Source organism: Pithys albifrons, chromosome 7 (genome assembly GCF_047495875.1).
Source record: "Pithys albifrons albifrons isolate INPA30051 chromosome 7, PitAlb_v1, whole genome shotgun sequence".
NCBI classification, from domain to species: domain Eukaryota; kingdom Metazoa; phylum Chordata; class Aves; order Passeriformes; family Thamnophilidae; genus Pithys; species Pithys albifrons.
Genome location: NC_092464.1, coordinates 3185409 through 3201181, shown reverse-complemented (window position 1 = coordinate 3201181; position 15773 = coordinate 3185409). Strand labels below are relative to the sequence as shown.

Here is a 15773-nt window from a genome sequence, read left to right as displayed (position 1 = left end):
TCCAGGGACTGATGGTTGTGAATGACAGAAATTCATGAGCTGATGTGAAGATGATGACACCACCAGCTGGTTAGATGGACTCACTCTGAACTATCATGTTGAGGTCACTCCCAGGACCCACATTAGTTCACATGATGGCATTTCAGGTATTTCCTACAGCCCAGTGAAAGCCTCCAGCCCCACTTATAACCATCAGGTCCCAGCCACAGCCCCTTGACGGGAAAAGGAAAGGACATTGATGAAAATAAATACCTTTCACCCTCATCTTGGTGCTGGTGTCAACATTATTGGCAACAAATTTCACTTCTGCCCCATCATCCTTCTTGGTGACATTCTTTATGATGAGGGTGTGAGTGGTTTGGGTTCTCTTCATGATGTAGGTCTCACTTTCCTGTAAGACTTTACCATTGAGGTACCAAGTGCCAGAACACGTCTTGGTGAGGTCCACAGTGAACAGGGCATCTCCTCCAGGTACAGCTTCTGCTGCTGTCAGGGGGCTTTTCACAGCCAGGACTGGTTCTAGGGAACAACAACAACAACAGACATCTCTGAGAAGAAACCACAAGGCAGCCCTGCTGGGGGATAGTTCATCCTAAGGACAAAGTTCTCAGGGTAAACAAGACATGAGAATAAAGTCAGGCAGTCTTATATAATTTGCATGCACTGAAGGCAATGCATGGTTGGTCTCCAAGGAACTGACCTCAGGAGTTGGGGTAAATCCTGTTTTTTCAGGCAAAGAACAAGTATATTTTTTCTGATTTTTTTTTATCCCCAAGATACACAAAGCCAAAGCCACCCAGGTTTCCCTATAAGTGTGTTATTTCTTTAATAACCAGAACAACTCCCAGATTTCAGAAGGATCATAAGGAGTCACTTCTGGATATTCCTACGATTCACTTGTAGATATTCTAGAAAAACATGGGCATTTTCTGACAGTGAGGAAAAAGAGTGACACAACAAGACACAGCACACTCAAGGTCTGTGCAGATGTTGTCTAGTGCATCAAAGGAAGAAGCAATGCCATTGCCCCAGTGATTCCAGGGGCACATTGGCACCCTAGAAGTAAAGCAAACCCTCCGTATTTCTCCCAGTGAGTCTAAGATCAAAGAGAGACTGGCTAAAACTTGGATTTCATCATGGTTTGATCACCCATAAACACTCTCTAGGTGCAAGATCGATACCTCATGCATATATTGAAAATTATATCATAAGTCCACCTCAATTTTTTACTTTCATATCAAGCCTAGAAGAAGCACTTAGAAGTTTAGGGTCCACTGCAGAAAGCTCTGCCTCCCAAACAGCTTGGTGTGAAATGCTGGAGTGTATTCCATGCACTCAAAGTTCTACCACAGAAACCCAACCAGCACTTTGGTGATGGTCAGTGGTTGACATGAAGTAGGAGAACCACCAGGAAAGGGGGGAAAAGGGGTTTTCTGGGCCATTGCTCCATCCTCAAAGTAACAGGGAATGTTTTCAAAGCACCCACATGCCCCATCACCCATTTCATGTCGGTGTTGTGCTCACCAAGGTGAACGCTCCCAGGGAATTCCAGGTAGGGGCTCTGTCCAAAGGCATTGACTGCAGACACTCTGAACTGATAATCAGCCTCTTCTGCCAGGTTGCTCACCGTGAGCTCTGGGGCAGGGACGTGGGACTCGTGGCACCTCACCCAGGTGAAGCCGGTGAGCTTCTTGCGCTCCACGATGTACCCGTCGATGGGAATGGGGCGGTCCATCTTGGGAGGGGACCATGCCAGTGTCACTGAGGTTTCTGTTTTATTTTTCACCACAGGGTCAGCTGGGGCTTGGGTTGGAGGCTTTTTGGGTGCTGCACAAGGGAAAAAAATAGAGGAACAAGTTTATAGCAGAGTGGAAAAGCCACTGTGCGTCACAAAAAAGCTTATGATGGATTCAGAGTTACTCTTGTTTAATAAACCTCCATAAAACATTGATGTGAGATGGAAGAGCCAGAGAATGGATAGAAGATGCTCTTGGGCTGCATTACACAGAGATCATAGAATCATTATGGTTGGAAGAGACCTCAGAGATCATTGAGTCCAACCTTTGAGGTACAATACTCACATCTCCACAGAAACACGTGATGTCTGTGCAATATTAAAGTTGTCAACACAGACAGAGAGTCTTCAACAAACTTTTAGTAGATTTAAATCTTTAGTGCTAGACCCACCCTGCTGCCTACACAGCTCCTGGGCAGCCAGACTAACACTCATTTCCTTATTTTCCCCAGCAGATGAGCAAAACCACCACCAAAGGTTGTTCAAACCTTTTCAAATTATGGACATCTCAGTTCTTTGTTACACAGGTTTGGATGTTCTCTGCAGCCTCTTTCATCTGGGTGTCTGTCCTCTGTCCTGCTTCTGTATTTTATGTTATCCCCACTCACAAGGTGTGTTGTAAGTTTATCTTAGTTGTAGCTAATTAATGGTATCATTGGGGGGGATCTCTGTTTTACTAATTTATGCAGGACCAGACTTTGGGGTTTGGGAATTAACTTCTAAAGGAAATGACATAAAGGCAAATCCCCACCGTGAGACCCTACAATTGAGGAGATGTGGTTATTTATGGTACCTGAGGCCACAAACTTCTCCCTGCAGGTCTTTACATAATAAATATTCACATTCACCCTCTCATTCCTCTTGAACCCTTTAGAGAAGGCTCAAGTCCCATCAGGGTTATTCACTGACAGGGTCAAGAGGGTAGGGGAATTACCTGATACACTCTAGTTACACGTGGCAAAGGATTAATTTCATTTAATTTTGGCTATTTGAAAGGTGTCTGGGTTAAGTCAGTTGACCAGACTCCACCTGTAATCCCATGGAGAACAGAACACTCAGGAGCAACTCATCCCAGCTCAGAGAAGGTGTAGGAGATAAGGGAACCAATCCCAAACTGCACATCCTCAGGTATTCAGGACCGTGGAGGGATCCTCTATGATGAGCCTAAACTAAGAACTGAGCTCTGGGACAACTGATCTTCTTCCAACCTCAACTTACCCATCTTTAAAATGGGCACAATAACGATGCAAATCACACACAGACATTGCTCGTCTGTTCTAAACACTGTTGGAACAGCCAGCACCAATTTTTGCCCAGCTAATTTGGAAAAGATGAAAGCACAGCACACAGAATTCTCCAAGCAGATGGCCAGAGATGCATGAAGTGTAAATATAGGAAATCTCAAGGCCACACACTTTCCCTTCCTTACATAAATAGACACATAAGTGTTTTGGGGTGCACAGTTACCAGCCTGTCAGGAGCTGCTGGGCAGAGCAAGATGTCAAAGGTGTCATTAGGGTAACATTAAGCTCAGTACTAAGCCCTGGAATGAGATCTCCTGACCTTATCACCAGAAATGGTAATGCAATATTTTCTTCAGCAATACCTGTTTGTGGGAAAGCAGCTTCTCACCTTTTCCTGTTCCATTAATCAACACTTTCCTAATAACTTCAACAGCAGAGTCTGAAATCAAATTGAACTTTGTTGTTCCCATTGAGTTGGTTGGATGTTACAGCTTCCTAAATACCTTAGAAATTGTCACAAAGCCACCAAATGTGACACCAATTTTTTCTCATTTTAGTTCAGTGGCTTCAGAATGCCCCAGCCAAGTTTAGATAACACAGCAGTTCCTAACCTTTAAATAAGAGACTGCATTTGGCCACTGACTGATTGCACTTTGGAGGTGGTGGTGGGAGAAATAAAAAGCATCACTCTTCCCAATTGTGACTAGAATGGAGTACTTGTTCACATACAGACCAGAACTGCAGCAGAACCAGAAAGCACTTGCAGTTTTGTCTTAAATGAAGCAGATTTTACTTTGGAAATGCTGTGGCATCGAACTAAGGCTAAATAATATTAGACACCTTCACCAAAACTTCATTTCAGGTCCCATCTCAATGACATTGCAGCTGCTGCTACTGCTCTGTCAGCAAAGATAAGTGTTTGTGCCATGTCTTTTCCCCAGGACTGCTCTTGCCCAGGGAATTTGTGAGTTCCCCATCCCTGAAAGTGTTCAAGGCCAGGCTGGATGGGGCTTGGAGCAACCTGGGATAGTGGAAGGTTTCCTGGCCTGTGGCAGGGAGTTGGAATGAAATGATCTTGAAGGTCCCTTCCAACACAAATCATTCCAGGATTTTATGACTCTGTGTTTTGATCCCTCCAAAACACCTCACAACACTCATGTTCAGGCTGTTGGTTTTTTGTGCCTCACCACAAACCTCCTGCTGTCTTTGGACAGCAAATTTACCGTGGTGGTGCCTAAAACAATACGGGAGCTCCTGCTCCCTGGGGAATACACAACACCAAGGCCAAAGGAAAGGGAAGCTTACTGGTCACAGTGAACTGGGTGGAAGTCTTGCTTTCATCAGCCAGGAAGGAAATCTCCCCAGCATCTTCCATCCTGCACTCTCGGATGGTCATGGTGTGCTGTTTGCCAGAGCGCGTGATGGAGATTCGGTCACTGGGCTTCACCTCTTCTTTGTTCTTGAGCCACCTGATGTTCTGGCAGTCGTTGTCCAGCTCCACACAGAAGGTGGCTGTGTCCTTCAGGAACACTGCAGTCTTCCGTGGAAGCTTCTTAATGATGTTGCCTTCAAAAGAGAAAGCAGACACCGTCAGCAAAGGGCAGGAGTAAAGACTTTGACAACCCTGACCCACCCTGACTGCAACAGGACTAGTCCACACCCAATCAAGACATTAGACACACTATGCAGACATCCCTAAGTGAATTCCCAGGCTCTGAGTCACCAGAACAGATAATCCTAAGGACTCCTTTTGGCCTTCAAAGAGAGAGAAGCAATCTTGTCTGACTGCAGTCACTCATGTGTCTCATGCACCACACAGGGTGTGCTGTGGGTAAACACAAAGTGTGTGGCCTTGCCAAGAACAGATTTGACAGTGATACAGCTTTTGATGCCCAGGTATGCTGGGAATTCAAATTAAAACTTTGCTGAAGTAGGTCAGTCTGAAGCCAGACAGGTCTCTTGTCTGTCTTTGGGATTTTCCCTTCATCAAAGTTACCAGCAAGTTGTGTAATCAAGATGACAAATACAGCAGTCACCTGAATTAATAGGAAAAGCACCAAAAACCTGATTGCTTCTTAGGTTCAACCCAAAAAATTCAAGTGGAGCTAATTTATGTCCTTTCCAAGTGGCTGTGATGATTATCACTTATTAGAATAACCTCAAAGCTCCAAGACGTGAAAGAAAGACTGGACAAAGCACCAGGAGACAATCCCAGCTGACAGAAGGTGACTTGGCTCCTGCTCCAGAACAGTCTTTGGAAGGTGGACCAGCCCTTACACAGGCGGGTCCCTCAGAGCTGTCCAATGAGAAGCAATACTGAACTCCTTCATGAAGCAGCAGACCAGGCACAAGTTTCAACAGCAGAATTCAAGAGCTGGTTCTCTGCTCATCCTCCTTCTTGGTCTCACTGTCCTCAACAGTGTCACCCTCCCTGTAGCCCTTTACATCCAGCCATGCCCTCCCATTCTCCTCTCCAGGCAGGCACAAGGCTCCCCCAGGAAGGCTCTGCCTCCTGTCCGTCCAGAGAGCTCCACCTGGCTCAGTCACTCTCTTTTTAGTGAACATGCCATTACAGCACCAACAAGTGAAAAAACACCAGCTGTCCAGCTGGGGCCAAACACACTTACAGTGCTTTGCTGGACTACACTTAATGGGAGGTGCAACAATCAATGTCTGTCTGAATTATCCCACATTTCCAGACTGAATTTTCCCTCCTGCATCCACCTATGGGCACTCTCAGCCTTTTGCTGATGACACAAAAATGAATTTGCTCAGGGGTGTACAACACCCAGCTTGTCTTGCATCAGTTTATGTAGTGAAGAACTCCTGGTTTCAGGTCAGGCTTCCAGTGAGTGAAAACAAGAGGAGTCCTGTAGCTACAACTGGTCTCCAGTGCCTCCAACTCTGGTGTCTGTGTTTAAGCCAATGTGAGACACCATCTCAACTCTATACCTACTTCCACTTCATTCTGAAACCATCAGATTCAGATGACTGGCACATGGATATCCATATTTTCCCCTCACCTTATCACTTTTCCAGACCCCAGAGAACATCTCCAGGTGTCAGGGATCTGGAGCACAGATCTGGTTTCCAATTTAAACCAACCTGGTGCTGACTGCAGCTTTCACCACACATCAGACCATTAACCACAGCTGCTAAACCCACTTGCCAGCATGGTCAGCACAACTCTTGGACAAGATTCACCACTGTGTTCACTGGAGACCAGGCAAAACGTGTGTGACAGTGACAGGAGACCCATCTGGTAGTTGTGGTCATGTTGAGGGAAGTCTACAGTGCTGGGCTACATCCCAGGACACCTCAGAATGCTCTTCAAGTGTAGGTCCCCACCAGGGAACATCTCCTGTGCAGAAACTCAGTCTGTCCCTGCTCTCTGACCCCAGGTCCCAGATACACCATGGCAGGAGCCCCAGGGACCCACTGATCAACCACAGGCAGCTCTAATTTTTTTCTTTTCTTTTAATGGCATGAAATTGTATTGGGGGCAGGTGGGTTGGATCTCAGGAAAAGGTTCCTCCTCCAGAGGGTAGTGGGCACTGAACAGGCTCCACAGGGCAATGGGCACGGCCCAAAGGCTGCCAGAGCTCAAGGAGTGTTTGGACAATGCTCTGAGGGACAGGTGGGATTGTTGGGGTGTCTGTGCAGGGCGAGGAGTTGGACTGGATGACCTTGGTGAACCCTTTCCAACTCAGGATATTCTATGATTTCTCTCACACCATAAGGGACTCTGCTCCTCCTCAACACACACATAGAATCATAGAATCAATTGTGTTGGAAAAAAACTCTGAGATCATCAAGTCCAACCCTTGGTCCAGCTCCAGTCCCTTTACCAGATCATGGCACTCAGTGCCATGGCCAAGCTCAGTTGAAAAACCTCCAGGGATGGGGAATCCACCCCCTCTCTGGGCAGCCCATTCCAATGCCTGAGCACTCTCTCTGCAAAGAATTTCTTTCTGATCTCCAACTTCAATTTCCCCTGGCAGAGCTTGAGCCCATCGTGCCCCCTTGTCCTATTGCTGAGTGCCTGGGAGAAGAGACCAACCCCCACCTGGCCAGAACTTCCCTTCAGGCAGTTCCAGACAGTGCTGAGGTCACCTCTGAGCCTCCTCTTCTCCAGGCTAAACACCCCCAGCTCCCTCAGCCTCTCCCCACAGCACTTGTGCTCCAGTCCCTTCTCCAGCCTCGTTGCTCTTCTCTGGACATGATGGGGTAATTCCATTCACAAGGTCAAGTCTGGGGTTTCATGCCTGAATCTTATTGGCAAGGCAAGATTTGGCCAATCTGGAGCAGCAAGAGCCTTTCTTACCTTGGACAGACAGCTCTGCAATGGTCCTGCTCCCCTCTTTCATCTCACAGATATAAACAGCGTCATCGTCAGCCGTGACGTTCTGCACGGTGAGCCGGCGGTACGTGCCCTCCTCCTCAATGTTGTACTTCTTGCTCTGCCTCAGCTTGGTCTCCTCCTTGAACCAGGATGTCTCTGTCCCAGGAACGGGCACCTCACACTGGAAGGTGGCAGATTCCTTCTCCCTCACTTCCAGGTCCTTCAGTTTTTCCTTGAAGGGTATGGCGGGTTCTTAAGAGGGTAAAAACAGAGAGGGAGGAACAAGAGTTTTTGATGAGAGTGGGTTTAGAAGGGATTTTAGGAAGAAATTCTTCCCTGTGAGGGTGGGCAGGCCCTGGCACAGGTTGCCCAGAGAAGCTGTGGCTGCCCCACCCCTGGAAGTGTCCAAGGCCAGGTTGGAATAAAAGCCCTTAAAAGTGATTCTGCTACAGTGAGGACAATAATACACAATCTGGTCATGGCAGAGGGCACAGGGCAGCAATTCTGGGGGAGTGTGAGCAGCTCAGCTGGTGCAAGGAGCAACATTTTAGGGGTCTTGCAGCAGAAATGAGCTCAACAGAGTGGTATGAAAGGGCACAGAAAGATGGGAGGTGTCTGAGCACAGGACTGATGTGGGGGAAAGCACAGAAGGAACCAAGGAAGGAGGTTTCTGTGCTCCCCACCAGCACCAAAGGCCCTCCATCAGCTTTTGTCAAAGACAATAAAAGAACCAGAGAATGAGCCCAAGTCTGCCAACTGCCTCTGCCTTGCTCCAGCACTGGGGCTGCAGTGCTCTGGCTTGGGGAGAAACCAGAGTGGGGATCACAGACACCAAACAGCTGCAGGACAGTGAGGGAGATCGTTTTATGAAGTGAATCATGTTTATTCCAGTGACAGCTGCACTGTGACATCACCCTGATAGCCCAGCTCTAAAGTGGAGGAAGGGGAGCTGGGCTGAAGGGACAGCTGGTGGCCACAGCCACGGGACTGGTGCCACAGTCAGGTCACAGACCTGGATTAGCCAGTGCTGATACATCACTCATTCTTCATGAGAGATCATGTCTTGATATGTACCCTCACCTTCTAACAACAACTGTGCCAGCTCCCAGCTGGTTTCTGTGACTCCACTCTGCCTCAGCATCCTCACAGCAAAGAATCTCTTCCTCATATCTAATAGGAACCTCCCCTTCTTCTGTTTAAATAAGATATCAGACTCCACAGGTTTGACAACACCTGCAGGGGACAATGCTATAGCTTGGTTGTTATCCTGAGATTAAAACCATACTGGGAACCCAAGAACAGGAAGATGACACTCACCATGTCAGCTTGATCTTTCTTTTTAAAAATGTTTTGCCTAAATGCAGCTCAGTTTAAGGCAAGTCAAAGTCTTGCCCCCAAAAGCCTCCAGCTCTGGTTACACAGACCTGCCCTGCCCACATTCCACGTGGTAATTGTCTTTTTTTCTTTATCCAGCAGGAAACTCAGAATCCTGCCCTGCAATCCCATGGATCACGTCTGGAGGCACCCCATGCTCCCACTGAGGGGGAATGAAACAGGACAAGCAAGAGGATCCTTAAAGTAGCTTCCACTACCTGAAGAGGACACAAGAAAACTTAAAAGAGATTTTGGACAAGGGCATGGAGTGATGGGACAAGGTGGAATGGCTTCACACTGACAGAGTGCAGGGCTGGGTGGGATATTTGGATGAAATTCCTCCTTGTGAGGGTGGTGAGACCCTGGCACAGGTTGCCCAGAGAAGCTGTGGAGGCCACATCCTTGGAATTGCTCCAAGCCAGATTGGATGGAGCTGGAAGCAACCTGGGATAGGGGAAAGAAGGGGGATAGGACAAGATGAACTTTAAGGTCCCTCCCAACCCAAACCATTCTGGGATTCTGGGAGGCCAAGAAAGCTTTGCTCAGAAGGATGCAGCCTCCAGGAACTGGGTGCAGTGGTGCTGTCCAAGGCAGGAGGGAGACTGGAGCTGACACTGGGAACACACGGAATGCTCAGGGGCCAAGAAGAAATCCGAGATGCACCTGAGAAGCAAACAAGTGTCCTCCCATCCTTGGAGCAACTGGCCATATCATGAACCCCTCTCCCTTTACAGTCACTAAGCACTACCTAAGGTGCAAAAAAATAAAAAAGCTATTCCAGGAAAAAGCTCTTAAATGTACAAACAGAGAAGGGTTGGTTGACTCTTTCACATGAGCTGCAGTAACAGCATTGCTCTCTCAGCCAGGGAGAGTCAGGACAAGGCTAAATTTGGCAGCTTGGGGTCACAGATATCCTCTGAAAACAACTCTGGTCCTGTTCTATCGACATATGCACAAGTCTTATCTCACTGTGAATGGAGCTGCAGAGAGACAGCAGCTGATAAACTGAATTGAAGCCTGGGATGCACCCAGCCCACTGCTTGGTCTGCTTTGGAGGTGTTCCAGTGGCTACAAAATCCACCAGTCTCCTCCTCCTTACATGCTCTTTACATGATTTGGCATCTACCTGACAAAACAGAGAGAGTTCATTTTGGTCAGAGGTCTACAGAAGGACCCCGGATCTCTCAAGAATAGGCATCCAAATCCATCTGGTCCATAACCAGTCCCCTGCCCAGGTCAGAGAGATGCAAAAAAGATAAGAAATAAAATAGAAAGCTGCCAAAATCTGCCTGGTGGGGAAAAGGTGAGATAGACCCAGCAAAGCAAAACCCTGAGAGAGCATAGAGCAAGAGCAGCTCATGGAAAAAGCAGAAAACTGCAAGAAATCAGATCAGGGATGAATTTGGCTGCTTGTCTTGAGGACATATTTCTCCAGAGAGTCATAGGCTTTTTTGTTTGTCCATAACAACCAAACTGGCAGTGAGGTGATGTTATTTTTAAGAAGTAAATCCTGCTAATACATATTTTGCTAAGAATAGGTGCAGCCTGCAAAGAAGCCAATGTTTTCTTAACCTTCTGAAGGCACATCTGTCTGCTGGACCTCACCTACATTTCCTCTTGCTTATTGCCAGCATCCTCACAGGTACTCCATTTATTATTCCAGAGGCAAGTTTGCCCTCTGCCTAATGAAAATGATCCAGTGACAGTAAGAATATGGAAAATCCTCCCAACAGGAGCTATCTAAGGATGGATGGACCAGCTTCCATCACCCCATGCCCTTGCTCTTCCTAGTTACCATGTTTTCCAAATTTCCTATCTCCACATTTCCCAAGTTGAAATTCTTCAGATCTCAAATGTGAGTGTCATGACAGTGATCACTCAAAATCACATCAGATCAGAGGCAGAATGAAGTGGCCTCAGCACCTGCCTGGGTTTCCCTATTCCCTTGCAACCTTTACCCTTTCTGTACAGTATCCAATTACTTTATTCAGGGACTTGGATGAACATTGCTTGGCCCAGCATGGAGACCTGAATGCTGTTCTCACTAACTTTACAGGCCTAGGGAAATCTCCAAAGCCTGCAGGAAGCTCAAGCTGGTTATTCATGTTCCTCTCATCCTTCCCCCTCCTTGGTTTGCTTCCCAAGCATTTCCCAACTTCTTTTAGAGCTCTCTGAATGGACTGTGATTTTATTCCTGCTCTAGACCTGTTTGTGAATCTAATCAAGTTTCAGTTTCATTTAACTGGGAGAGTGACTCTTCCCTGTAGCCTCTCCTTTGAGATTTAAGCCTAATTCATTAAATCTCATTTAGGAACAGCTCAAAAACCTCTTTTTTTCAGCTCAGTAATCTTCAAGGCACAGGCTCAGCAAAGTGTTCAGAGACACACTGGGAACCTGTGCCCTCAAGTGCCCAGGATACAGCCTGACAGAATGCAGGAGGCTTCCTATGGATGTCCCATCCCTGGAAGTGTTCCAGGCCAGGTTGGATGGGGCTTGACTGCCTGGGATAGTGGAAGGTGTCCCTGCCCATGACAGGGGGTTGGAATGAGATGATCTTTAAGGTTCCTTCCAACCCAAACCTTTCTGATCCTGTGATTCTGGAGGTTTGACCTACATCCATTTCTATGCCCTGAGACACTGCTGAGAGCCACCTCACAGTCAGAATGCTGGGCTGGAAAGTCTTTTTTCATTATTATTATTATCACCTTTAAAAGACCCATAAATATTCTCACTATTCTTGCTGTGAACAAGAATGCCAGAGGATATTTAAACCCATGAAGTCTGACTATCCTGGTACATGAGTGTTGTGATTGCAACATCACAGGCTCCATAAATATGCTGTTACTTGCAGAACAACCAACACTTGGTAGGTACCAAGGCACTTGGGGCTGCCCTGTGCAGGGCCAGGAGCTGCATTTCAGTGATCCTTGTGAGTCCCTTCCAGCTCAGGATAGTCTGTGATTCTGCTGTTCCAAGATTCTATTATTCTAAGGGTGGCTTCTTGGAGAGTTCAGCCTCTTCTACATAACTGAGCAAAGAGAAGGTTGAGTGGCAAGATTATCTCCCTCCCTAAACCCGATGGCAGAGGAGCAAATGGCACCATCAGTGACATGGACAACAGAATTAAAAGCTCCCTTTGCTGCTGCATCATTCTGAGCTCTCTTGGGAGGGCTGAAGAGAACATCTGGTGACACAAAGGACAGTCATTTCCTAATTATAACCAACACATGTAGATTTTCCATGGCAGCCTTGGCCTGGACAGAAAGCCAAACATGGCACAGGGTAACAAAGAAACAATCCATAAACATTTCCACTTCATCCCTCTGACTCGCAGGCCTCTCTGGACAAGAGACACTGATCAATAACCTTTTCCCATGGTGCTTGCTCCCAGACCTGCTGCTTCCTGTGCTTTCCCACCTCCTTTGGAACAGGTTGCACCCACTGAGAATAATCAAAGAAACCCAGGCAGAGCAGGGGGTTTGTCTTTGCAAGGGACTCAGCTTGAGCCATCCTCAAAGTGATCACCCACCCAAGAGCCAGGACGAGTCTTCAGCCCTGAGGTAATCCCAGCCTTATGGAAGAGGACAAACACCCTTCCCAACGCCACTCAGCACCTCCAAGGGACAGCAATGGGTGGGACAAGTGCCATGGATCAGGTGTCACTGATGGATATGGGACTGAGCTGCTGACGGGAAAGACGGTGGGAAGAGAGAGGTCCAGAAAAGGGAAACCAGAAAATCAAATAAAAGCTGAGAGCCTTAAAGATGAGCATGGAACACAGATTCCTGCTTAATTGGATTTCTAATTTCTTTTGCTGCCAGGGAAAAAGCTGTTTGGCTGTTCTTCACAATCTGTTTTACCAACACAGTGGCAAACCCTTTTGCCTCTGGCAGCTGATTTACAGGGGCTGCCTGGGTTGCAAACTGCCTGTTGCCACCTTGCCAAATGGCAGAGCAGCTTGAAAATTTAGAGCTTCCTGGAAGTGTCCAAGGCCAGGTTGGACAGGGCTTGGAGCAACCTGGTCTAGTGGAAGGTGTCCCTGCAGACAAGGTTGGAAATAGATGATCTTTAAGACCCTTTCCTACCTAAATTATTCTGTGATTCTACGGAAAGTCACATTTTTGTTGTCATTCAGAACTTGGGCTGATCTCCACCAGTGTTGAGGGACCCACTGAAAGCAAGTTCTTCACCACTGATCAAGGCAAAGAGAGGCATCCTGGACCTGATAGATTTTCTGGGAGCAAACATGGAACACAGGACATCCAGAAACACGAGCTGGGGAAAGGCTGAAGGCCTGGCAACAAGAAGACTGCTGGTGGGTCACTGTACAGGAAAACTGAGATGGACTGTAATTAGAGTTGGGGTTGGTGCCCCAAGGGACACAAGGCAGCCAGACACACTCGGCTTGGAGGGAGGAGTTCCCACTACTACTGTTTAAATGGCACGTGTGCTAGTCTGGGTAAACCCTGTGGGGAATACAAACCCAGACGTGACTAAAGCCTGGAGGGTAAGACAGGACATTAGATCTGATCTGGGCATGATGGTGGATCTCCTTGACTACTATAAAAGCAGGACTGATGGAAGCTTTAGAGATCTAGTTGATCCCAGCTGCCCCACAACCTGCCAGTTCTACGTCATCCATCCCTGACTGGCACCTCTTTAAAGCCCTTCCTAAAAACCCCCAGTTATGGGACTCCCTGCCCAGGACCATAAACCCTTTTCACCTAGAGGGCTTTGTTCTCATCCAACCCCCTCCTCTGCAGCATTTTGGTGGCAGTTTGGCTCCTGCCCCCACCCCAGTTCCAAAATTCTCTCGCTGCCTCCTCAGGCCCTTTAGAAACACGAGCACCCACCTTTGACGGTGACAAGCACGGAGCTGTAGGTCTGGCCTGCCAGGTTGGAGGCTGTGCAGGTGTACAGCCCGTTGTCCACCTGCTTGCAGAAGAGAATCTTCAGCACAAAGTTCTCCTGGTCATCCTCATAGATGACGTGCCGCCGCCCTTCTGAAATGACCTCATTGTCCTTCTTCCACACGATGACGGGCTTGGGCTCTCCCGTCACGTAACAGCTCAGCTTGGCGTGTTTGCCCTCCGTGACGCTGCAGGTGCGTGTCATTGCCCCAAAGGTGGCATTCCGAGCCCCCTTGGCGAGTCCCACCGCCCGCTCGTAATCCCGGGAGAGCCCGTAGCCGATGCCGGACAGCCCTTCTGCCGCCGTGTAGGACTGGGCAGAGGGGGAGTCGAGAGTCCCGTGGGAGAGGTCCATCTTCCTGATCTCCTCCCGCCTCTTTTGCAAGTGGGACAACAAGGATGCTGTTTTCCCACAGCTGGAGTCCAGGTGGCTGCCTGGGTTGGAGGAGCCGTGTGTCTCCACCACCAGCGCGGCCGAGGCGCTGGCGGAGCCGATGAGGTTCTCTGCCCGGCAGGTGTAGGTGCCACTGTCCCCCAGCCGGGCACACTGGATGGTGAGAGCGTTGGATTCACCAGCAGACTGGATCTGGAAGCGTCCAGCATCTGCCTGGTTCCGCAGGTGCCTCCCATCCTTCTCCCAGTTCACAGACAGGGGAGGGCTGCCCTGGACCTTGCACTTGAACATGGCATCCTCTCCCAGAGTCACTTTGATGTTGGAGGGTTTCTGGATGAAGTAAGGGGCTGACTCTGTCACCGTGGTCTCCTCGCCCACTTTGATGCTGACGGCAGCAAAGGCCTCCCCGATGGTGTTCTTGGCCCGGCAGATGTATTGGCCACTGTCCTCCAGGTTCAGGTCATAGATCGTCAGCCGGTAGAGATCCCCATCCTCTGTGGTTTTAAACCTCCCCCCAGACTGGACTGGGAGTTTATCCTTTTCCCAGCTCACCACCGGGATGGGGTTCCCAATGATCTGGCAGCTCAAGGTGGCATCTTTCCCCACGGACACCATGAAAGCCTTGGGCCGGGTCAGGAACCGCGGCATTCCGCTGAGAGAGCTGTAATCCATCCCGGCGTCCTTCCTAAAGGGGAGAAACAAAAGTGTCAGCAGAGGGCAGGGCAGAGGGTGCAGGCAAAGACTTGCTGCACTCCCACAGTGTCAGGATGTTTGGTGTCTGGAACAGCCCCATTTTCAATGTCCCCCTTGACATGGGTGAGAAGAAATGTTTTTGGTGTTGAAGATTTCTTATAGTTGAGGTTAACAAGCTGCTGATAGATAAGACAGATCCCTTTCCCACAGGAGTCACTGGGCAAAATAGAACTCTCTGGGCTGTTCATAAAGAAGGAACATGATGGTCCCTTTCAGTTTGGGCACTAGGACAGTGACCCACACTAATGCTGTGGAACATCTGGGCAGGTTCTGTAACCACAGGGAAACAAATGGACATTGAACGTTGAGAGGTGGACACTGAATGTTGAGAGATGTATCCAGGCATCAAGATACCTTCTCCATCACAGAACCACAGAATGGTTTGGGCTGGAAGGGACTTTAGGACCATTTAATTCCAGCCCTGTTGCCATGGGCAGCAACACCTTTGACTATCCCAGGTTGCTCCCAGTCCAACCTGGCCTTGGACACTTCCACGGATGGGGCAGTGACACCTTCTCTGGGCAACCTGAAGGGTTGAATTCTCATAGGGCAGAATTTCTTCCCAATATTTCTCTCTTTGCCTTTTTTTAAAATGCTTTTATTTCTGCTTCACATCCTGCTCCATCTCTTCTCTTGCCCTCTCTGCTCGTTACCCATCCCTACAACCTTGTTCCCTGAACCACATCCACACAGATCTTACATACACCCCTCTCTGTAGGGCCCAGCCTTTAGCAGGTCACCCAGACATGCCTGTCATGTTATTGAGGATATTTCTCTTTATTCTCTGTTTCTATTCAACATAACTACCAGGATGGTGATGGCAGCCAGGGAGTACCTAAAGGTTATATACAGCCCCCCTGAGATGGTGAAGGACCAGACATGACTGAAGGGATGCACTTGGTGCACAGGCACTGGAAAGGCTGAGACAATTGGGATTGTTGAGTCTGAACAAGAGGAGGCT

General features: G+C 48.4%; 1 protein-coding gene across 1 annotated transcript in view; it reads right to left on the bottom strand.

Moving 5' to 3' along the window:
- The window catches only part of OBSCN (obscurin, cytoskeletal calmodulin and titin-interacting RhoGEF), a 186255-nt gene extending 171524 nt beyond the window's left edge, over positions 1 to 14731 (bottom strand). The window contains 5 exon segments of the mRNA XM_071560603.1: positions 253 to 519; positions 1525 to 1827; positions 4345 to 4605; positions 7364 to 7633; positions 13609 to 14731. Coding sequence (XP_071416704.1) covers positions 253 to 519; positions 1525 to 1827; positions 4345 to 4605; positions 7364 to 7633; positions 13609 to 14731 — 2224 coding nt within the window.
- Positions 14732 to 15773: the final 1042 nt, after the last annotated feature.